Raw genomic sequence first — 24,266 nt, 5'->3', positions numbered from 1 at the left:
TTCTCCTAGCTGGGAAATGGCAGAGAAATAGGATTCCAAATCTGGGCCCGTTCCGCCTCCGCATTCTCAGACAAGCTGATGGATGAATTTGTTTGTGAAGCACACAGGTATGAGATGGTACCATGTTCAGTGTGGCTAAAGTATATGGTACCCAAGGAAATAAGTGAGAGAGGAAGCAGAGGAGAGTCAGGAGCCAGATTATCAAGAAAGTTGGGTTCTAAGCTGAGAATGTCTAGGGAATGAATACTTATTAAACGAGTGGATGAGTGAGTGAATGAATGAATGAGGTTGGGCTCAAGACCCTTTGTGTACAGTTGCACAGGTTGTGCAATGCACAATCATACATGGCAACCTGCTTGGATTTCATTCTGTAGGCAATGGGGAGACGTCAGAGGCTTTTCAGCCAAGGAGAAAGTGAACAGATTTGTGCTTTAGAAATAGGGCTGTGGGGGCAGGAGGCAGGACCTGAGGCCTAGGTTGGGAAGAAGTGTGACTGAAAGAGGAAGCTGTGAGACCTTGGACTTCAGGCCAGGAAAGGGATAAGAGCCTAAGGAGACAGGCTGGGACAGGAGCCTACTTGATCTAGGCCTGGGTCCTGGGTTTCTATGACTTGAAGGGCCACATGGGAAAGAGCAGGACCTCCCTCCCAGTCCCCCTGATATTAGTCTCCTCAAGCTGCCGTGACACAATACTGGGTGACTTAAACAACAGACACTTAAACTTTGTCACAGTTCCAGAGCCTGAGGTGCCAGCCTGTTTGGGTTCTGGTGAGAGCTCTCTTCTTGGCTTGTAGATGGCCATCTTTTTGTTGTTTGTGCACATGGGCCTTTCTTCAGTGTGTGCTCCTGGAGAGGGAAATCTCTCTCTTCTTCTTAATAAGGCCACCAAGTCTCTAGCATTAGGACCCCACCCTTCTGATCTCAGTTAACTTAATGAACTCCTAAAAATACTATCTCCAGATACAGTCACACTGGGTGTTAGGGCTTGTGAACTTGGAGGGACACAATTCAATCCTGCCCCAGCCACATCCCCCACTCCCACAGTCCCCCTGTGCTGGCCGGGCTGGGGCTCTCTTCTTCCTGACCCTTGCCCTCAGAGGCAGCCCCGGGCTTGTTTTGTAAGCCTGTGCTTCCTAGAAGGCCTCTCAGCCTTTGCCTCCCTGCAATGGAGTCTTGTTGAGGAAGTCAAGCGGAGTTTGGTTTGCAGCAGGCCTGGAGGCCAGGAAGGTGAGCCAGAAGAAGGGAACCTGAGAACATGAGGAGGGGAAGGAGAAGAGAGAATGTGACTCACTTGCTCATTCATTCATTCACCAAACATGTGCTTCACAGAGCAGCGTCAGGCATACCAGGGCTGGGCAGGGAATGGGGAAGGGGTCTGCGTGTGCCCCAGGAGAGACGTTCTGTCCTCCACAGCATTAGATGTGACACCCATGAACACTGAGATGGAACATATCATTTGTCTAGTTCACTCCACTCTCACCTACACACACACACACCCCTTCCCTCTTCTGCATCAAGAATTAGAAGCCTAGGGGGGGTCAGGCAGATGTGGAAGAGTCAGATGCTCAACCAACTGAGCCATCCAGGTGCTCCTATTTCATTTAATCTTGACGGCAACACTTCATAAGTACTAGTATTTATCCTCATTTGATGGATATAGAACTGTGGAGTAGGAGACCAAGTCAGTTTCTCAGGGTCCACCCATCATAAGTAGCGCAGTGAGATTTGAACCCAAGCAATCTGGACCCAAACCCATGGTGACAATGACGATAATAATGACATTTGGAGCTTATTGAACCCAAGGTCATCAAATCCAATCCCCTGCCTCCACATACACCAGGATAGGGCTGTCTGCCCCTCATTCTGGTGTCTCTGCCAAACCCCTCCTCTCTCATCAGGGATTGTGTCCCCAGCCCCAAGCTGCTGGGGATGTTGACAAAGTCACCCCCCTCTTCCTGCCTGGAAAGTGGCACATCTCCCACTATAATCTCCCACCCAGAATCTTCCCTCAGGACCTCCTTCCTTCCTCCCCAGTTAGAGCCCTTACTTTAGCTTCCCCTTTCTGGTGCCTGAAGAGGCCTTTCCTATGGAAAGGGTAGGTACCCAAACATCCCCCCTGCACTCACTGGGAGATGGTGAGTTCTAATCCACTTCTGCCACCAGCTCCTTTATGCCTCAGACAAGCAAGCCACAGACCCCAGTAGGTCTCCGTTTCCCATCTGTGTAATGGGTGAGCTGGAGAAGAGCTTAAAGGCAGCTCCCAGCCCTGGTCTTCTTGATTTTGACCTTTCTCAGCCACCAGTCTAGAGCCATCCTCTCTCCCCCTCACATGCACCCCTCTCCAATGAGATACTGCCCAGCTCTCCCCAAAGCTTCCTGTGTGGTCTTCCCCACCACTACCTCCCACCCTAGAACTATGGGATCTGCCTGTGGGTAGCCTCTGCTCTCCCCCCACTCCAGAGCTACCCTCTACTTTGGATTGTGCTGACCCTCCCTTCCTCTGCCAGGGTCCAGAGTCCCCTACAAGGCCACCATTTGCAGAGAGCACAAAGGGAGGCTAGCCCTTCCCCAGCCTGTGAGCCAGCTCCCCTCATTAGAGCCCCAAGAATATCCCCACTGCAGGGATTTACAAAATCCCTTTGCAAACTTAAAGGCAAACTTCCCCACCCCTCTCCCAAAAAAGAAAACTTTTCAAAACTTTTAAGGTCCCAGTTTACATTTCTTACATAAACCCCTCTGGGCCTGCTGCCTGGGATTTAGGACTCACCCACCCCTAAATTCAAAATCTCTTTTGGGGAGGGTTTTTGTTTTTACCACAACCCCTCCCTCATTGCATGGGGCAAGGACTGCCCAGGGCTTTTGGAAGTGGGGGTGGTCACAGTTCCGGGCTGGCCTGGCCTGACCCCTCACAGAGCCAGCGATCAGGCCAGGGTCACTGAGCAGTCACATGTCACTTTGAATGGGAAGCCTTGAACTGAGGCTGAGAAATGAAGTTGGGAAACAGCTCAGCCAAAGGCAATTGGACTTTTTTTTTTACTTATGTTTTTTGGGGGAAAAAACCTCTATTGTCCGACTAACCTTCCATGATGCTGGAAAATTGAATTTATTTCCTGAGCAGTCTGGTCCAATTTCCCCTGGGTGGGGACAAGACTGGGCTTCCCTCCCTACTGTTCCAATTTAGAAGTTCTGGCTCTGCTCAGACACCAGGACCCAGAAGGGAGGCAGGGACCCTGAGCCCTGGCCCTTCCAGGCAGCACGCCCCTCCCCCACCCCACAATCTTTTCCCAGGAAGCCCCCCCTTCCAGCCCCTGCGGGTAAGGAAGCTTCCCCCCTGCCCAATCCCCCCAGTCTCAAGGCCCCAGTGTTCATTTCCATTTTCACTTTCCCAGCAACCTGGGTTTGCTGGGCATCTGTCCTGGCCTGTCCCAGACCTACCCCAGCAATCCATGTGTGCCCCTCTGTGTCCCCCCAGCTTCCTGCCTCTGTTTCCAGTCTCTTCGGGGCAAGCCAATAGAAGTACAGCTGCAAAGCATTTGTGCTGGCCGCCAGGCTGGCGGGGGAGCCATCTGCAGCCGGGTAGCTGCCAGGCCTGCAATGACGGGAACCCTGGGCCCTAGCCCTTCCACCGCAACCCCCAACACAGGAACCTCTCTGCCTACCAAGGCCTAGGAGGCCAAGGGGAAGGGGAATGACCTTGAGACCACTGCAGGAGACAGTGTACAGACCTGGTCAGCCCTTACTTGGTAACCTGCAGCTGAGCTTCACTGCAGGGGCGGGGGAGGGGGTGCTGCTCCCAGAGGAGGCTGTCAGATGGTCAGGGACTGCCCACCCAAGCCTCAGTGACAGATGTGTCCTCAGCTGGCCAGCACCCCACTGCTGCCCTTCCTGGGCTAATAGAAAAGTGCCCAGGCCACTAGTGGGTAGAGTAGGAAAGAGGGAAAGGACTCTCTCTCCTAGCCCCAGCACAGAGAACCCCCAGGTCCCCACTTCCCCTAATCTACACCCACCTCCCCTCCTTGGGTGAGGGGGAGGTTGCATTGAGTGAATGGACTTCTGAGATGCCTCCAGCCACAGCAAACCCATTTGGTTCCAATCAGAGCAGGTTTCCAGATCATAGAGGACACATGGGGGAGGGAGGCTGTGCACAAAACCCCCCAACTCCATCCCCTCTCCAGAGTGCAGCCCCTGTCCTATGAGAGCTCCTTTCACCTCCCAGGTGGGTCTCACACAGCCACTGGAAGACTAGGTGAGGCAGGCAAATCTTAGGGGGCAACAATATAGACCCCAGACCTCTGTCCATGTTAGAAAAGCAGACTACAGAGGAGAGTGGGAAACTGAAGGAAAGAGGGGCCTGGCAGGAGGAGAAAGGGCTGCAAACAGAGTCAGAGCAAGCGAAGGTCCTGGAAACCACCAGGTCCCAGCTGGATCTTATCACAAATGGGGAACCAGGGGTCCTGAGAAGGAAGTCCAATAGAACCACTTACTGAACTTGGCCCCAAGCCCTGTTTGTGCATTCCACCCACCAGTCTTACTAGGAATTATGATCCCACCTTCAACAGACAGGAAAACTGTGGCTCATAGGAATAGAAGGTCCCACCTGCCCAACCCCACCCAGGTGGTAAGCAACCAGGGCCACCATTTTGCCTTCCCTGACATCTCTAGACTTGCATCAGATGGGAGCCCAGTTCTGGAAAATCTACCCTCCCCAGCTAGGGAGGTTCCCCAACCCTCACCTGCCCAGTCCCAACTTCTGTCTCCAGGCGCAGGATGAAAGGATACAAGCCTGAAAAAAAAACCAGGCTTCCTGGTCATGCCTTGGTGCCAGCGTCCTAATCCTGGCCCTGGATGACTTTGGCACTTGGGGCTCAACTTCCCCATTGATAAAATGGGCCAGTATTGTCTAAAACTGGGTTGGACAGTGATTCTGCGATTCCCTCAATTTCTATCATCCTAAACAAACCCAGAGGTTTCCCTCGGCTTAGGTAGTCTTTAGGAGGAAGGTCATCCCAATTTCAGAATTTAGAGCTGGTAAGGAAGCCAGCTCTAAAGAGAAAGAGGGGACCCAGCCAGCCATGGAAGCTGCTAATCTCCATCTCTCCCTGGGGGGACTTCACTGCTGCCTCCACTGAAAGCAATTTGTCATGCCCTGAATTAAGTGATTCCAACAAGGGTTTAATTTCAGTTTAATGGCTCTGTTTTTATGTGTAATTAAATACCATTGCATGGCAAAAATATGTTGTTTGCACTTTAGAGACTGTGTAAGGGCCCGGGAAGCCAATCCCACCGGGTTTCTACTCCCAGGCTCCACCAGCCCCTCCCTAGTCTGGCTGGAATAGTCCAGGTCATGGAGAAGGGGGTTGGGGGACCTGGGAAGAGAGGAAGGGGGGTGAGGAGAGAAATGGTCCTGGTGGCGCCTGCTCACTCAGTAGAGCATGTTTCTAATTATCCTCGGCACCCCCACTTCTGCTCCCTGACCCTAACTCTCCCCAGCCCCTAGGGCCTCAGACATAGAGGGGACAGATCACTCTGACAGTGAAGATCTAATTAGACTCTTGGCTGGCTAAAGTGGTGTCCACTCCCCTATGGGTATGCGCAAAGGTCTGCCCCATTGTCTCTCTTCCACTTATTGTTCTCATTAAGTCTCTCCTCCCCCATGAATATGCTTCCTCCCCATTGACCCTCTCCCCTGACTCACAAACCACCCCTTTCCTCCCCTCTTCCCTAAGACAACCCCAGGACCCAACAACTGACCTAACAGTCGCAGCTGCCTGCCTGCCTCCCACATCATCTTGACTTTCTCCTTCTGGGTCAGAGGTGACATTGCCATAGGGGTCTGGAATGCAGAGGGGTTTCTCTATCTGGGAATGTTTCAGGGTCATTTACAACACAGTCATATCCCCCCCAGGAAGGGGGGCCAAGCAAGCACCCCAAGTCCTTCATGCCTCATAACATTCCTGGAGCAGCTTGGTATAGTTGAATCTGGCCCAGAGGGCAGAGGAGTTGGGACAAGCAGCCTTTTCCTGGAAGGAGCTGAAGTGATTGCAGTAGCTGGAACCTAGGGGCCTTCGTTGGAGGAGGGGCCAGGAAGTTTGGCCAACTCTCCAGAGATGCCCCAGCCTGAATCCAATACTGGAGTCAGTCCAAGTCTCCCCTTTTTACTCCCTACTCCTACCCTGCTGGCTTGCCAGTGGAAAACCCAGCCCCCAACCCTCAGCGACAGCAGGGCTTGATCTCCACTAATGAGCTGGGAAATGGAAACCAAATGCCTGAAGTAGATTGGCACCAATGGGCTAAGGGATCCTGGTGGGGTGCCTCCCACCCGCCTGCTCCAAGCCACAGTGGAGAGGATTAACATTTCTGGGGAGGCAGAGCAGAGCACTCAAGGACTTCAGTTATAAATTTGTCTGGGTAAGTCCCAACAGGACACAAGAGTTTAGTCCTTGCCACCTCCTCCCTTCCACCTCTGCCAGACATGCTGATGCCCTGTGGCTACAAGAGTGACCCTCCAAGGGGATTTGGAGGCCATGGCTGGGCAGGGAGGGGGTGGGGCTAGGTGCAAACTAGACCAGCAATTCCTCTCTGGAGCCTGGTTCTCCCCACTGTGACACTGCCCAGGACAGTGTACTTCCTCTAGCCTGGGAGTGGTAGAGGGTGTCCACATAGACACAGAGCTGCTTTTATTTCTTCTTTTTGGACACCTAGGACCTGACTCCCAGATCATGGAGGCAAGCACTGGCGGCAGGGCGGGGGGTGGGGCGCAGGGGGCAGTGTTTCCGTGGGATGTGTAATTCTGTCTCCCAGAGTGCATATCCTCCATTCTTTGGTGCTTAGGCTCCCCACAAATCCTGCAATGGGGACACCTAATGAGTGAAGGCCACTCATTCATAGCGGGGAGGGAAGTACATACATATTCTGTGAATTTCTCCATTCCCTCCCACCTCATATCACATACATTCACAGATTCACACAGCCCACAAATTAGACACACCCCTCAAATTAGCGTCTCCTCTACACACACCCACACCCGGTACACATGCGTTCACATCTCACCTTGTATATTCTCTTCGTATATTCCAAAGTATCACTTTGCTATATTGATATACATGCACATACACTCAAACCCACACCCACAAAACAGACATACCACAAATATGCAGATATAACAAAGGCACATCCCAGGCCATATATGCAGCTACTTCCCAAGCAGATCCAGCTTTTTTTGGAGGCCCAGGAGAGGAAAAGGACCTCTTAGTAACCACTACCAACGGTACCAGGGTAGAGCATTGGAAGGGGGGGCTGGAGATAAAAGGGGAATTTAAAGAGATACTTTAGGGAAAGAGATACTCTCTCCACATTTATTTGGTCTAAGGACCTAAAACTTAATTGTCAGCCTGCACCTACCTCAGCCCAAGAAGTAGGGGGCTCCATGAAGGGGGGTTAGGGGGCCAAGGTCACTTTGTTCTTTAATCTCCTACTGCAGGCAGTGGCTTGTGGTGTCTCAGGGAGACCAGATGGCTATGGGATACTGTCACTGAGGCAGAGCTAGAGAGATGAGGATGGCAGGCCCGAATTTAAGATGCAGATAGCACAGGGGCAAACTCATCAGGAGCCAGTGAGTTAAAAGGCCTGGGAGTGCCTCTGGAACTGGGGAAGGGCTAGGAATCCAGAAGGCAACCCAACAGGAGGGAACCCCCACCCCAGAGTGCAGAAGACTTGGTGCACAGAGTCCTCAGGCTGCCTGTGGCCTCCTGAGAAGGGGCCTCCAGTGACCTCCTGAGAAGGGGCCCCCACCCAGATCAGTGTACACACACACAGAGCACAGGGATGGGGGAGAGGGGCAGTGGGAGATGACCAGAAATCCAGTCATACCACATGGGCACAAATTCGGGGCTTGGCACCAAGAGCCCACAGCCTGCTGAGCTCAAGAGAGCAAAATCAAAGATGCCCCTACTCTCAACCTCTCAGAACCAAATCTCGACACAACTACCCCATTAAGGAATCTAGGCAGCCAGAGCTGTGGAATGTATTTGAGTTTACCCCCTTTCCCCAACTTCAGGGAAGTGCCTCCCCCACTAAATTAAAACATCAAATCCAGATGCACATCCAATCTGCCTGATGCCCTAGGACATACCCCAGCTTCACACACCACATGATCCCAGAAATAGCTCTGGCCCAGCAGGGCTGTCCTTGCTTGCCTTCCTTCCAGAAGCCATTATTTGCCCACCAGGAATCTGAACACAGACAGCATGACTTTGGGGATAAGGAAGCTTCCTAGGAAGAGGCTGCAGGGAAGAGGTGGGTGAATTGGTTGACGCTTTGCAGTCCTCTTACCATATAGGACAGGTCTGGGGACCACACTATGACCCCCCTTCCCACCCCTGGTGCATCCCTCTCTCTAATTATAAATAAATCAACCAAACACAATTCTCTAGATTTTTGTTTTGTTTTGTTAAAAAAAAAAAAAAAAAAGACAAGACATCATGGCCAACTGGTAGGTCCCTAAGTCTCCTTCCATCCAGTCAAGCCAGAAATGCCTGGAGGGCAGGGAGGTATGGGGAGGGAGGCAAAGCCACAGGCGGTGAGCCACTGGAAGGATGGAGTCATCCTGGTGACTTTGTGACTGTGACCACAAACAGGGGAGGAAGTAGGACCCCAGGCAAGTCCTTCACCCCCCAGCATGTGTGTCTTCTGTTCCATCAGGCCCATGTAGTCCCATTGTGCATTCTTTCCTCCCACCCTGACTATTCAGAGATGGGCCCCCACCTCCCCAGCCCGCTGTCCTGTATGACTTCTTCTGACCTTCTTCCCTCCTCCACAGCAGGGTCTGGGCGGCCAGGCAAACAAGCAGGTGGCACACCATACCCAAAGGTGGGCTTGTCTCTATAGGTCCTTCCCCTTAGAGGGGCCTGGGGAAGAGAAGAAAGGGAGCCTGGCAGGCTTGACCTTTGAGAGTGGGCCTGGGACTCCTGACCATTGAATCATCTGCCACCCCACACTTTCCCTACAGCCTCCACCCTCTGACTAAATTGAGGGGAAGGACGATGCTACAAGGTACAAAAGTCAAGGTACATGTCTACTTTCTTTCTCTGATTCTGGAAATGGGACTTCTCTTCCCCCATAAGCTTGTGCTCAGTTTACAGGAAATGGCCCCACATGCCCAAATCAAACAAAGTCAAAATAAGAGCCCCAAGGGCTAAAAATCTAGAGCTGGCATGTAGTATGTGGTCAATAAATGTTTTTAGATGGCTGAATGAATGAATCCAGGATCAATGTGGAGACATACCAGGGCTCCCCATTGCCACTCTCAGACCTCTCAGACTATCTAAGCCCAAAGACACCCCTAGGCTTTGGCTCACCCCAAGGGCACACCCACACATACACACATACACACAAACACACACACATATACACATACATACAAACACACACACAGGAAGGGAAACTTCTGGGCCAGAGACAGAGCCAGGACTCAGACCCAGGCTCCAGGTCAGCTCTGTAGCCTCTAGGGGATGGGGGTGGCAGGGGGCACTGAGCCCCCTGCCTCCTGGCAGGGCTCACTCGCGGAAGCTGTCAGCCAACTGGTGGCAGTCCAGCTCCCCTTTTGGCTCCAGGCCCCCCGGAAGCTTCACTCCTGTCTTCCGGTCCACACACCAGCACTTGCCGCGCTGCCCATCTAAGGCCGGGTGACACTGCCAAGACAAGGGTGTGAGAGGTCAGTTCCCAGGCAGCCTGCCCCAATCCCAGCCCAGCCCAAATCAGACAGTTGATCCAAGATGGCCTCTGAGGGCAGAGGCTCTTTCACAAGCACAGACCATCTGAGCTCATGGAGTAGAGAGATCTTGGCCAAGAAGTGAAGGTTGTCTCAGAGGTCAGCACTGGCCTAGGGATAAAGGGCTCAAGTGTCAGAACTTTCAGTGGGATAAAAATTGGGGGAAGAAAACACATAGAACTGTACAACACAAAGAGTGAACCCTAATATAAATTATGGACCAAATATTAGTTCCTTAATTTGTGGTAGCATCTGTACCATACTAAACCAAGATGTTAACAGGGAAAACTGGGGGTGAGGGAGTAGATGGGAACCCTGTACTTTCTGCTCAATTTTTCTGTAACCTAAAACTGCTCTAGAAAATAAAATCTATTAATTTTTTTAATGAGGGGGGGAAGTTTTTAAAAATTCGGCAAGGATGGGGCGCCTGGGTGGCTCAGTCGGCTGGGCATCCAACTCTTGGTTTCGTCTCAGGTCATGATCTCAGGGTTTTGAGATGGAGCCCCGTGTGGGGCTCCCACTCAGCAGGGAGGCTACTTGAGATTCTCTCTCTCTCTCTCTCTCTCTCCTTGTCGCTCTGCCTCTCCCCCTGCGCTTGCTCACACACTCTCTCTCTCTCTCTCTCTCTCTCAAATAAATAAATAAAATCTTCTAAAAAATGGGACAAGGATAAAATTGGTGTTGGGATAAAGCTTGCGGGTAGGTTTGGCACTGGTTTGAGGGGCCCTTTCTGGTCATAGGCGATGAGTGCAATGCACTCATTACATACCACCCCATAACCTCCTCATGTCATCCTGGGATTTGCCAACCTGAGGGCAGCCCTTCTCCTCCTATCTAGGCCTCTGTTGGCCAAGTAGCAGCCCACTTTGTGGATCTATCTATAGAGCACGGAGTGGGAGAATGTATGTGTCTATGCCCACAAAGAGCTGGAGAAAGACCCAGGCCAGGACTCCCCAGGCCACACCCAGCATAAGGCTCTGCCCAGATATGCCACCCTTCCAAGTAAGCCCACCCCTCATGGATCAGAGATGGGGCTGAGGTGGGCCAACCTTGCTGAACATCCTAGCCTCCTGGGGGCTTATGAGAGGAACCCATGTTCCAAGGGCATGAGGGAGTATGGAGGTTCCTGCATTCATGTTTTCTCTCCTGCCCCCCTGCTTCCATCCAAAGCTCCCATTCCCAGCTGTCAGATCTGGCTTCACCTCCATCCTGGCTGTACCCCAGGTGGTTTGGTTACTCAGCTTGGGGGAAGGGGCAGGCTGAGTTTCCTCCTTAACCCTTCATGACTGAGCCCCTCCATCCCCAAATGAAACCTGAGACATTCTATGGCAAAGGAGAACTACTCATAGGACAGAGTACAGTACAGGGAATGAAAGAGTGCTGGGAGGTAGAGGTTGGCAGGAGTGCTAAGTGGTGAATCCAGACGTGATGGAAATAGCCCTGGATGGGGAGGCAGGACAGCTGATCCGCCATTAACTCACTCTGTGACTTTGGGCCTCAGTTTCCTCATCTCCAAAATGAGTGTGGTGGGGAAAATAAGCTGAGGCTCTAAGACTGGGGGAGGATCCAAGGGGTTAGGTTTGGGTGGGAAGGTCCCCCCCTTCCCGAGATCTCCATCCTGCACCATCTTGTGGAGAGACCAGGAAAGCCCCAAGAGCTGAGGCCGGGACAGAGCCAGCAGGGATGAAGACCCACCTGCTTCGGGTGGAAGTTGCCATTTCGGTCGCAGTTGGGGATGGGGATGATGTAGAAGTCCTCGTGGGTGCGGCTCTGTGAGGCGGCCAGCCGCTCCAGGGCCCGGTGCAACTCACTCTGGCAGGAGCCCTGGGGCTGGAGGAAGGGAAAATGAAACTGCTTAGCAGAAGGGAGAGAGGCAGGAATACCCCAAAGCTGGGGGTCAGATCAGGACTCAAGGCCCAGAAAGGAGGCTCAAGGCCCAGAGGCTGGGCAGGGCCCAGTGGGTTCAGGGGACCCTGGTGGACAGAGCAGAAGGATACTGAACAGAGGATTCTGAGCCAAAGATCTTCTAAAAAGGAAGGGTGTGAATGGAAGGGACCTTGTGGGGGAAAGGGGTTGTGGAAATCTATGGAGATGGTTGGGAAGGGAATGATTTCTGAGCGGGAGGGATAGCTGACATCATACAATTAACAACTTGGTAAGAAGACCCAGGCCAGGATCCATCAGAACCATCCATCAGAAAGGACTTAGCCAGACCCTGGGGCAGGGTCTCCAGGCCCCCTGCTGTGGCCAGCGTTAACCCCTTAGTTACTGAAAAAGTCTGCATGGAGAATCCAAGAGAAGAGCTAAGAAACGCCAGGCGGCTTGGGGCAACCACTATTTACAAACCAATACAGAAGTATTTCAGTACTTAACAATTACTTCAACTGCATCTATATATATATATATATAAAACTGATGAACAGGAAAAGGAAAGGAATTCAAGGAAAGGAATGAGGATTCTCTGGGTCCTGATGATGCATACTGGGTGCCTCTTGCACACAGTAGGCATCCAATGAATGTTTGCTGAATAAACATAGTCCAGATCTAGTGGTGGGTGGCGGTGCACATGTGCATTTGTAAGTCAGAGGTCCTCACCACAGGCCGAGCTTCCTCCCGGGGCACCCCGATGACTTTCATCTTGCCCCCGCTGGTGCTGCGGTCTCGAATTTTGGCGAAGTGCTTCTGCAGGCACCTACGGTCATGGGCACTGCAGGGACTGAAGCTGTTGTTGGGGTGGTCACCCTCATCCTTGTCTGCAGTCAGGCCGAGATGGGGAGAGGTCAGCACCGGGAAAGGACAGGGCAGCACACCAACCCAGCCTCCCACCTTGCTTTCTTCTTGGAGATTCTCCAGCCTGGCTCTGGGAAAGAATAGGGGACCTCGGGGTTGGGGTGGGGGAGAATAAAAGCAACACCCTCGTCTCCTCCCCACTCTCCTGGGATTTCCTCAGGAGACTATTCCTCTTAAAGTCCTTGACTTGTCCCTCGCCCCACCCAGTCCAGCCCTCAGATGAGTCACCATCTGCAGCTGCACAGACAGCAGGAGGGTCCCCTGGGCCCTGCAGGGAGGTCTAAGGCAGGCAGGGGCCTCCCCACCAGATTTCACACACACCCCCATTCAGCTCCTGCTACCATCCCCCACTCCATCTGCTCTCTCTTCCTGTCTCCTTTCCTGCTCTTTCAGCATCTGGCTGAGCCAACCAGGGGATCCTCAGATCTGTTGGCTCTGCTACCCCTCTTCCACAAGGCCAAAGTCAGAATTTTCATGAGTGATGAGAAATCTGGCCCAAAAGGCTCTCCCCATTGGCTGAACAGGAGAGAAGAAGCGGGAGTAGGTGTGTATGCCTACATGTGAAAGTGTGAGTCCGTGTGTGTGTGTGACACACAATGTGTGGCCGCAGGACCAAAAACACCCTCACATCTCCCTTCAGTCCACCCCACCCCCACATCTCCCATCCTTGGACTTTAGATGCCATCCGAAGTCCATGTCTATTGCCCAGAGCCAGGGCACTGGGGATGTGGAGATGCGGGCGGTGAGGCTGGACCTGCACACTCTCCCTGGGATCCCCTGAAGACTCTATCTGAACTCGAAAATAACCCGACCCAGAAGTCCCAGAATCATAACCACTACTCCAACCTCCAGGCAGCCAAAACCGGAATTCAGGGCTGAGCTGGAGAAAGAGGTTGCAGATCAGAGTCACCTCTAAAATGCGTGGGCTTGGCAGCTCGCTGCATTCCAGATGTTGGCAGCCAGACAGAAGGTTACATCTGGTTTGCGTCAGGATTTTTTTTCCTGAGGAGTTAGCAGGTTCCTCCATGCATGGCAGCAGTCCCAGAGCTGCCTCTGGGTCAAATGGTATTTTTCCGTCTAGCCAAATTTAGTTGGGGGGTTAGTTCTCTTTTTATTCTCCTAGTTCTGGTGGTGTAGGGGGAAGCAAGTAGATAAAGGGAAACCAGGCAAGGAGGAATCTAGACTTTCAGAAAGTCTTTGTCAAGATTCCATACCAAAGGTTATTTATAAAATTGAGTCACCAAGGATGGGAAGGTTTTGTCATGGGTGGAAGGCGGGTTCAGAAAGAAGAATCAAAGGTAAGGAATAAATGGAGCAGATAGATATAATCTATCCTTCTGCATATTTAACATCCCAAGAAGGACAGTCTGGAGGGGACTCCAGTCTCAGGGACAACATCAAGTTCTTAAGGGTCAATCAAGGAGAATCCACTATAGCAAGACCTCCCAGTGACGTGGGCAGCAAAAGATGAGGGTAAATTTCAGAAGACCAGGATTGTCAAGGGGGCCATAAAAAGATGGACCCCAAACCCTCAGTCAGAACCAGAGAAAAGATCTGGGACCCAGGCTCTTCCCTGAAGACCCTCCCAAGGAAACTCTCTGGCCAAAAGGCCCAGACTCGCCAGTGATCCCTACCCCTGCATCCACCTTGCACAAAAGCATAGACTTTTGGAAGGGGGCACAATGTTTCAGGGGTGTAGGCTGGAGGTGGATAATGGAGAGGAAGAGGAAATGGAAGACCTAAAAGAATTAGAGCCAAATCTTAAAACCACAGAGGCTGACTGAGACATGAACAAAAGTCCACCATTTTACCCGGAAAAGGCTGGAAGGGATCAAAAGGACTCATTTGCCACAGTCCATGATGCTAATTTGAGGGGTACCCTTGGAACCTGGAAAAGGTTTTGGTCTTTCCTTTGAGTTTACTTTCTTTTCATGGCCATAAAGGGAAGCACTACTTTGTGCAGTGACACTTGTTTCTCTTGGTAAGCAGGCAGAATGTTCCCAGGTTCGAGAAATAAGCAAGAGTTTCTTAACAAATGGTGGTTGAGAGCCTCCCATCCTGGAAGTATGGCGCATCAGGGTGGTAAAGACCTCAAGAACCTAGAGAGATCTAGAGCAGAAATGTAACTGCAACGAGGCTTTCCAATGTTGAGTTTCTACGAGTTGAAGTTCACAAATGATTAACTCTTGGGGGGTTATTAATGGATATATGGAATATTTATCCCTTAACTTAGGAGGCATTATTGAGGAGGACAATGTAGGGGGCACCTGGGTGGCTCATTTGGTTGAGCAGTTGAGCATCTGGCTCTTGGTTTTGGCTCAGGTCATGATCTCGGGGTTGTGAGATCAAGCCCCGAGTAGGGGTAGGACTCGGTGGCACTCAGCCCATAGTCTGCTTGGGGTTTTCTCTCTCTCCCTCTCCCTCTGCCCCTCCCCCAGTTTGCGCTCACTCTCACTCTCTCTCTCGTAAATAAATAAATAAAATCTTAAAAAAGGGCGGGGGGAGGACAACTGGGTCCACTCACTGAAACCTGGAGCTGCATGGGCCATAGGGCAAGGTTGGAAGCATAGCTTATGCTCTCGTGTGGGTAAGGCCCCATGTCACACTAAGGGGATTATCTGGGGAAAGTTAAGCAGGCAGTGTGTCTGGCCTCCCCCTCCTTGTTTCCCCACTTTTTTGTTGTTGCTAGGCAAGTTTCCTTTTTTATTTTTTGAAGAACTGAAGAATCCTACAAGCCTCCAAAACACACATACTTGAGTCCAGATACTCATCAATGCCATACTTGGACCCTTCTCGCCCAAAGCCAGACTTGTTTCACCCCACCAAAAGGGCACTCCACAGAGGAAATCAATCCTTCATTAACACCACGCATGCCAACTTCCAGCTGTTCTGCCACTCTCCAGATCTGGTCCCAGTCTGTCCCTACCTTGTGTCTAAGCTTAGAGAAGAATACACCAGATAGAGAGAGTAGCTGCTTACTTACTCTCATAGGGACATAGGTACACAGAGTATATCCATATCTGCCCACTCAGACACAGACAGGCCAGGACTCAAGAACCACAAACATATACAAACAATCACGTGTCCAGGCACACACTGGTCCACACATGCACACCCACATGCACTCAGGCACTCTGACCCTGCCCTGAGCAGAGACACAGACCCGGGGCAGGGCACTCTGCCTGCCCCATAGCTTGTTGACTTTCCATTTAATCTGTAACTTTTCCTTGCCCAGCCTTGCTTAACAGGCAGCCTGAGGATCCACCCCACGATCCACCCCTAGACACTGGGTTTGGGAGGGTGAGGGTTGTAGCCTTGGGCCTCTGAAAAACGTTAACCTTCCACTCTCCAAAGCTGGCTAAATACTTACTACTTCCCTGCTTACTCAGTACCTGGTACTGCTCACTCAGGTGAGGCCCTCTGGAAAGACCCCAATCCCTGGGGGTCCATCCCCCCAGAGTCAGACCTGACCTCCAAAAGGCTTATTTAGGGGGTGGGACTTCCAAGGTAGGCCAGGTCATCTCTTCTAGCCCCTGCTTGGAGCTAGGCCAACAACGTGCAACCACAGCGCAAACCTTGGTCTTTGTTCTAGCAACCAAGGGTAAGGCACCCAGAGAGAGAAAAGACTTCACAGCTTTGACACCACTGGCTGAAAAGTTCATGGTCAAAGCTAGAGGATTTCCTCTTTCTGGCAGCCCAATTTCAACCCCATGATTCCTCCTCAACTCCAGGCCCGGTCCCCTTCAAGACACCCAGGGTGAGGCTGTGAGGTGGGTGGGCCCAGCCACCCAGACACAGGCATTTCAGCTCATCCCTGTACCCTGCAAGAAAGGCTTTTCTTTCTTCCCCTGGACTCAGCCTAGAGAAACCAAGATCACCCACGAAAGGTACCCAGCCCTTTCTTCGAGGTCTGGCTCACAGGGCATCCCCCTCACCATTGTGCCATGCTGCCCTCCTCAGACTGAAGGAAAGCTGGCCTGTCCTTCCCATGTTTACAGCAGCAAAAAGCACCAAGTTCCTCCTTACCCCTCTCAACTCCTCTGAATGTCCCCCCTACTTTGCTCAATTGCCCTACTGTCCCTCAAAGTCCCAGCATCAGAGGAGAATTTAAGTTTCAACCAAAATCTTCTCAGCTTCTTCTTCAGCACCATCTTCATCATGGCTCTAACTGATGGAGCTCTTACTCCATGCCAGACACCCCAAGCCTGTGAGGCAGGTCCCATTGTCATCTCCATTTTACAGATGAGGAAATGCAGTAGACTGGTTGGAGGGGAAGAAAGACAGACTTATCCCTGCAGCTCCTATGTCTTTAAATGGAAAAGACTCCTGATACCCGAGGCACCAATAATTCTGGCTTTGCCAATACTAAAGAAAAAATGTTAAGCAGCCATGCTCCTCCCCCTACCTCCCCCAAGGCACAGAATTTCTGGGAAGGCCCTGTTCCCATGACACGACTGGATTCCCAGTACTGAAGTAGGGGGGACAATATTTGCTGCGTTGACTAAAAATTAACCCAGGCTGTCTGTTCCCTAACCCTGTCCCAGAGAGACCCGAGAGCACAGTTTAGGAGCTCCCCAGTCCAAACACTGACCTTCCCACTGTCCACTGCCCCAGATTCCATGAGTCAAGGGTCAGTCCACTGATGCAGAATTGTGGACTTCTGACGCACATGTCCCACCCCACCCCCACCTCTGGGGGCCTGAGCAGTGTTAATCCACAACCTTCTCTGGCTCAGAAAGCTGGGACAGGTGGGCTATAGGGAGCTTAGGGGGCAGAGGCTTAAGATGGAAGGAGGAAACCCGCTCCCGGGGCAAAGAGTAGGCCGCTGGACATAGCAGGCCAGGGGAAGGGGGGCATGCCAAGTGGTTGTCCTCCCCCAGTCATCTGCTGAAGCCTAGCTCCAAGAGGAAAAGGCAGAAAGAGGAGCCTTGATACCCTCTGCCAAACTATTCCCAAGGCAAGAGGGTCCAAGCCTTGGGACCTAGGAGGAACAGTGGCCTATTGACAGTGAAAGGCTAGAGAGAATAGCGGGGATATTGTCTTGTCTCACCAGAGACCCTGCAGGGCTGTTGCACAACTCTAGGGGGCACCTTTCACATGGTGCAGGGGGTGCTTCTGTGATAACTAGGAGGTGAGAAGGCATGGACACAGCTTGCAGAGTAGGTACCTAGTTTCCCCAGGGTTCTCCAGGCTTGCCCTTTCCCTCTCCAGATCTTTGCATACCCTGCATGGGTGGAGGACAGGCAAGGAGGGAGGAGGCGGATGTTAGAGACCTGGACCCTATAATCCCAAGGGGACAATAAAGGCCAATTTGCATGATGTCCACAGGATAATCACAAACCTCATACCATTTCCCCCAAAGCCCCTAGGGGATTAGATTTTCCTCCACTATTGGATGGGGTACTCCTACCCAGCCAGGGAGGAGGGGGTGCTCAAGACCCTCTGAGGGCTCTTCTGCCCCGAATTCAAGTCAGTGAGAGAGAAGGTTAGCACCTATTCTAATCTGGTGCCAGATACATACGCACTGTACAGTGGAGGATGGAGATATGAAGGGAAAGAGGTCCCATTATACGGAGCCCAAGGGCTCAGCCCTCACTCCCAATCTGGTCTGGTACCAGTACCCCTCCTCTCCCACTGGCACCAGCATCTGTGCCCCAGGATCAGTGCTTTACTCCCTCAGGACCCTCCCCCCACCCTCCTGCTTCCCAGATGTGCTGGGTGCCAGCCTGGCATTTCTCCTAGAATGTTTTCTGCTGACCTATCTCCCACTGCCTAGGGACAGGAAGGGCAGAGAGGCCTGAGGCCCAGACCCCTGGGGTCCACCTCCTTCCTGTTTTCCCTGCATCCTGCTTTCCTCCGCTAACAAGCTGCAGAAGATTGAGGAAGTGGAACGGTCTGGGACCCAGGGCAGGAAGCTTGGGGCCGGAGTCCCAGCATCCGGACTGCAACAATGGAAGCTTCAAGCACCAGGAAAAGAGACAGACACAGACAGAGGCGCAGGGAGAGGAAAACAGAGTCAGAGAGGGAACAAGAAACAGGCAGAGATACAGAAAAGCAGAGAGAGAGATTGCCAAAGTAACAGAGAAAGACAGGAACAAAGACAGAAAGAGAAACAGTGACAGAGACACGGAGAGAAAGAGCAACAGAAAGGTGCTGAGGAGAAAGGGAGAGAAACAGGACAACAGAAAGGGAACAAGATAGAGAAAGAGAAACTGGTAACAGGCGGAAGACGTTGAGGAAAGGAGAACTCAGGAATGCTGGTAGTGAAACTAGAGATTGAGAGACGTAGCAGGAAATAACAAAAGAATAAGAAAGAACGAAAGACTGAGAAAGATTATAAGGAGAAACTGAGAGGTTCACTGAAAAATGGAAAAAGAGAAAGTGTAAGGGCCTTCTAAACCTCTCCCTCTCCCTCGCTCCCCGCTCTTGCTCTCCGCCTCCCCCTCTCCCTCTCTCTCTCCTTTCTCTACTCCCTATTCCACACCGTTAGGTTTCTACAGCTCTGGGCTGGGAGCCAAGACTTGCTTCTCTTCTGCCACCTCAGATGACACCTGCCAGGAGACAGGAGCAGGGTGCCTATACCAGTGCAGGATGAGGTGCCCAGGCCTGGCAGAGAGACCTCTGTCTTCCCAATACCTCTCAAACAGCAAGGTGAGCTGCCTGGGGGGGCTTTGGGGAGGGGCAACTCTGATGCCCCCCACCACCAAAGCCCCTCTAATTTGCATGTCCCACTCAACCCTACCTCAATGTCAAAAGGCCAAGCCCTGGCTTCTTAGACCCCAGGGGTTTCACGTGTGGCGAGGATGAGAGAAGTTCCAGGATCAGGAACAGAAAGCCACCACCACTGCAATCTCCATCCTCTAGTTATCTGGCCCCAGGCCGCTCACTTGCAGGCTGCTGGCTGGACCAGGTCAGGTTATGCTCCACTCTTGCACCAGCAGCCAGGACTACCATTGAGACCTCTCTTCCCAAACAGACACCCTTGGGAGGTTTGAGACGGAGGGCTGGGACAGAGTCTTCCTTGCTGGTGGCAACAGGCTGCTAGGGATTCAACAGCAGTTTCCTTGGGTGAGCCTGTCCCATGCCAGTCCAGTCCTGCCAGGTACCTGCCTCCTCGTTAACTCACAGATTTCCAAAAGCTTTCCAGGCCAGCCTGAATGGGGAAGGGGCTTCTAGGAGGGGAGAACACCAGGTAGGGCATGCAAGGACAGGGGCACCTTACCAGAGGGCTGCAGGCTTTCCTGGATGGCCTCGATCTCCGCCAGCTCCATGCACACGCCTTGCCCGTGCATCAGCGTGTGCAGCGGCTTCTCCACCCCCCGGGGCGGGTAGCAGCGCAAGCCGGAGCCGCAGCGAGGGGTATACACCCCGCAGGGCATCCCTTTGCCCAGGGCACAAGTGGCGCAACAGCCGCAGCCCGGCTCCCGCACCAGCTCCTCGCAGCCCACGGGGGGGCGGCAGCGCGCCAGCTTCTCCTCCGAGCAGGGCGGGCAGTGGATGGCTTCGTCGCCCAGGCTCGGCCCGGGCCCGGCGGCCAGCAGCAGCGCGGCCACGAGGCAGAGGGGCGGCATGACCGAGCTAGGACGGGGCGAACGCGCGCGCACACTGGCAGCGGGGACACACGGCGACAGCGCCCAGGCGCGCCTGGAGGACCCGACCCGGAGGGCGCTGGGAGACGGGGCAGCCCCGCGGGCGGACAGGGACGGAGCCAGGGAAGTTAGCAAGCGGGCTGGAGGGGAGCGAGCCTGGCCGCCGAGGCGCTGCGCCGCATCCTCGGCCCGGCCCAGGCGGCGGGCGGCGGGGTTGGGGGGGGGCAGGGGGCTGAGCGGCTGCCCGGGACCGGCTCCCCTGGACTTTATACCGGCCCCTGGCCACACCCCCAGCGCCTTCCCAGAGGTGGGGGAGCGGGGGCGCCGGAGGGGGGGGAGGGGGAGGCGGCCGTTAGGGGGAGGGGGCGCTGTCCTGAGTCGCCGCCGCCGCCGCCGCCGCCGCAGCTACAACATCTGAAAGTCCTTTTCTGCCGCAGAAGGAAGCGGAGCAGTTTGGAAGCCGTGGCAGGCGCCGAGAGCGCCTCTGAACCGGAGCCTGGGAGGGGAGAGAAAGAAGAGGAGACGCCAAGGGGCTGCTCTTTGGCCCCCTCCCTCGACCTTGGAGGATTCCTCCCCTACCCCGCCGAGGCGGCTGCAGCCCCACCCCACCCCCCACCCTCCAAGAACACGACCATCTAGCCCGGACTCCCGACTCCGCGGATTCAGTCTCCTGGGCCAGAGTCCCTTTCCACCCCACCCTAGTGCTTCCAGTCCCAGCCACTGGAGACCAAGTCGGGTGAAGTGGGAAAAAGGAAGCAAGCACCCAACGAGAGACCCAGAAGGGCCTGATGGCCCTAAGAAGTTAGTAGGCTCTCTTCCACTCGCTCTTCCAACTCCCCCCCCCCGCCCCCCGCGCGCGCCCTATCTCCCCAGGGCTCATCTGGGTCCTGGTCCACTCTGCCGTCCTGAGAACTGAATCCACCGAACTCCTGGAGAAGGAGGTGCCCAGCCTCCTCTTCCTTCCTGGATGTTTACTTCTACTGCCCGACTCCCTCCCCAGAGGAGGATTGGCTAGGGAGATTGCCACTCTCAGTGTGCAAATTGTGCATCGCACAACTCCAGGGGGCACCATTTCTCTTGTGGTCATTGTAGGTTTGTGTAGTTGTTATGACAGTTTTCCAGCAGATGGCAGTCAAGCATTTTGAGGGAGGGTTGCCTTCTCCTAATTCAGCTAGTGTTGCTATTTGGCTAGTGCGTGGGGCCGACTAGGCCCTCTGTGATATCCTATTGGTGCCTCTTTCCCCGACCCTTGCCTCAGTCCTGCTGGGATCCGGAGAGACCCTAGAGTAATATTTGAGCAGAGACCCGCCTCCTAGATTCTCTCTCTGGTCTCCCAGTACTCACCCATCCTCGCCCACAAAGGCTTCTGCTGTCCTAGAGCTGGTTTCAGGGTAAGAGTGCCTGTCAGGGCACAATCGGTGGCCCAGTGTGAATTTTTTTTTTAATCTTATTTTATTTATTTATTTTTTATTTATTTATTTTTGGCTTGGCTTGGCTTGGCTTGGCTTAGCTTGGCTTAGCGTAGAAAGCAGCAAGGCAGCCAAGCCAAAGTGCAGATCAGAGACCGTTTTCCTGCTTCCCGCTTCCTGCTTCCTTTCCCGGGGCAGCAGTTTTTCATTTCAGTCTCACAGCAATTAGGCCCTCTCCTACCTTCTCCAAGTGTAAGACTGTCCAGGTGATAGGAGGAAGAGAGGGGCTAGAAGCTGAACGTGTAGGGACAGAACCCAAAAGTTGCGAACTGACGGCACCTACTGGCAATCATCAAGACTGCAGAAGGTCTGGAGAGTTCTGGGGCGGGGGGGGGGAAGATTCTGGGATTCTCTCCCTGCCATCTGTCTCACGGACATACTGGAGTCTCTTCTTTCTTGGAACAGGGAAAACAAAGCCAGGTTCCTCAAGTCCCTGGGGGAAGCCCAGCCTGTCCCTGATTCAGAAAACTTCCCCCAGCCCTATCCCCCTCCATCATCTTGAACCCGGTTCTGCCACCAACTTATTGTATGAAGTTGGACACCACTCCTTAAAGCTTGAATGTCCCTAACTCTAAAATAGAGGTAGGTCATCTCCACCAATCCTGCCTCTTAAGCTCTTATGAGAGTAAAATGGGACCAGAAAGGATGGTTTTGATACCAATGCCAGACTTGCCCCGTAGACAGCAAACCTGGGAGAGCGAAAGGCTCTGGGACGTGGAGGAAGGAGTGCAGGAGAGGCTGGACTGAAAGCAAAAAAGTACCTGGAGGTGAAGCATGAGTGCAGGTGTGGGAAATCCAGAAAGGTTTCTAGGTGAGGCAGGTGCCCAGACCTCTACCCCAGCATCCCCCATCTATTTGCTGGTGCCCACCCAGCCCCCAACATCACTGTCTGGGATAATTCCAAGGAAGCAGGAAAAGAGATACAAGTAGGCCATCCAAGCACCTCCCCATCATTCACGCAACACCTGTTTACTGGACGCTGATTGTGCGCAGGCTTTGTGCTACATACCGAGGACACAGAGATGGCCAAGATCACTCTCTGCCCTCAAGGAGCTCACTGCCTAGTGAGGGGAGACAGGCATATAAATAAAATGAGCCTAAGAATTGTGCAGGTGCCCTGGGAGACATCCATATGGGGCACTGTGGGGACCCAGATACACAAGTGGTCAGTTCTACATCCAAGGCATGGAAGAGCTTCACGGAGAAGGTGACTCATGAGCCAACCATCTTCCATGCTGGAGGGAAAAGCACAGGTATTAACATCAGGCCGACCTGGATTCTAATCCCAGCTTTGCCACTAGACTCACTGGGGAACCTGAAACAAGTTACTCTGAGATTCACTGTCCTTACCTCGAAAATGGGGCTTTGTGATAAAGAAAGAAGGGTGAGGAGGGGAGAGAAAGAGTGGCTTGTGCAAATTGCCCAGCCTACAGGGGGCACTGAGTGTTCCTTCCTATCCCACCCTGCTGGAAACTATAATTCTCCACAGGGCCCTTGGTGAGCCCCCGGTGGCAGGACCTGTGTTTCCCTCAGCAGACTGGAGGCTCTCAGAGGACTGGGTTTAGTGTCCCCCCTAGGCTTGCTGGTGTCTGGGGATAGGCTACAGAAAGGGCACAGGATTTGGAGTGAGAGGACCTGGGGTTCAAGTTGCAGCATAGTCACTTAAGAGCTGTGTGACCTTGGATACCCACTTAATGTCTTGAAGGGTCATTCCATCCATTTTAAAAAGAGAAAAAAAAAAATCTGAGTTCAGTTCTCCAGTGTTTTTTACATGCTCTTGAAACAAAGATATAACTAAAAATAAATTAACCCTAAAAACATATAATAAAAATAAAAAATAAAAAAAGACAGCGCAAGAGAGATAATTGGGCTTACCCCACAGGATGATTGCAAGAGAAAATGAGATAATGGATAAGAAAGCATTCTGGAACCCAAGAAATGGGGTACAGATGCTGCTCATTGGTTTTCTCCACCTGATTGCTGCCTCCTTGAGGCCTAAGAGCACCTCCTGGAGCCCCCAGAGATAGAAACATGGCCTTCCTTCCCTGTCATCTTTTCCAGCCCAAGGCTTTACCGGAAAAGGAACCTCTGTGGGGCGCCAGGCTGGCTCAGTTGGAAGAGCATGCGACTCTTGATCTCAGAGTTGTGAGTTCCAGTCCCATGCTGGATTACTGAAAAATAAAATAAACTTTAAAAAAAGAAAAAAGACGGCACCTGGGTGGCTCAGTTAGTTAAGCATCTGCCTTTGGCTCAGGTCATGATCCCAGGGTCCTGGGATCGAGTCCCACATCGGGCTCCCTGCTCAGTGGGGAGCCTGCTTCTCCCTCTCCCTCTGCCTGCCACTCCCCTTGCTTGTGCTCGCTCTCTCTGTCAAATAAATAAATAAAATCTCAAAAAAAAAAAAAAATGAAAAAGAAGCTCTGCCTTCCTCTCACATCCTTGTCTGTCCGTCCCTAAGCTCCTGGGCACCCAGGGCGCCAGGAAGATGCTCCTGATGGAGAAGTGAGAAAAATCCCCAATCCCCACCCACTTCTTCCAGCCCACAACCTCGATGGCTTGTTGTTTAGAGTCTAGTTAGCTCCCTTGTTGGTTTGGTTTCAAACCTCTACTGGGTTCAGGCTGGGCTTCTTAGAGAATTGATAGTCCTGCC

General features: G+C 52.8%; 1 protein-coding gene and 1 long non-coding RNA gene across 3 annotated transcripts; one reads left to right on the top strand and one right to left on the bottom strand.

Moving 5' to 3' along the window:
* Positions 1 to 8,453: 8,453 nt before the first annotated feature.
* IGFBP4 (insulin like growth factor binding protein 4) lies at positions 8,454 to 20,588 on the bottom strand. The gene is made up of 4 exons (XM_025859382.2): positions 19,781 to 20,588; positions 12,364 to 12,521; positions 11,464 to 11,598; positions 8,454 to 9,688 (listed from the first exon to the last, which is right to left on the bottom strand). Exons 1-4 carry the CDS (start codon positions 20,127 to 20,129, stop codon positions 9,554 to 9,556), a joined length of 777 nt encoding a protein of 258 aa, XP_025715167.1. The 5' UTR covers positions 20,130 to 20,588; the 3' UTR covers positions 8,454 to 9,553.
* On the top strand, positions 18,631 to 24,003 carry LOC141370995 (uncharacterized). Of its 2 annotated transcripts, none has more exons than XR_012375575.1 (3): positions 18,631 to 19,209; positions 20,585 to 20,948; positions 23,678 to 24,003. It is a non-coding gene; the product is annotated as an uncharacterized lncRNA (long non-coding RNA). The 2 variants fall into 2 exon arrangements; XR_012375574.1 differs by having other exon boundaries at positions 20,585 to 22,869.
* The last annotated feature ends 263 nt before the right edge of the window (positions 24,004 to 24,266 follow it).

The sequence above is a fragment of the Callorhinus ursinus genome, unplaced genomic scaffold, assembly GCF_003265705.2.
Source record: "Callorhinus ursinus isolate GAN/ISIS: 27379988/994484 unplaced genomic scaffold, GSC_fseal_2.0 scaffold52, whole genome shotgun sequence".
Lineage (NCBI taxonomy): Eukaryota > Metazoa > Chordata > Mammalia > Carnivora > Otariidae > Callorhinus > Callorhinus ursinus.
This window is presented reverse-complemented; position numbering and strand designations above follow the sequence as displayed.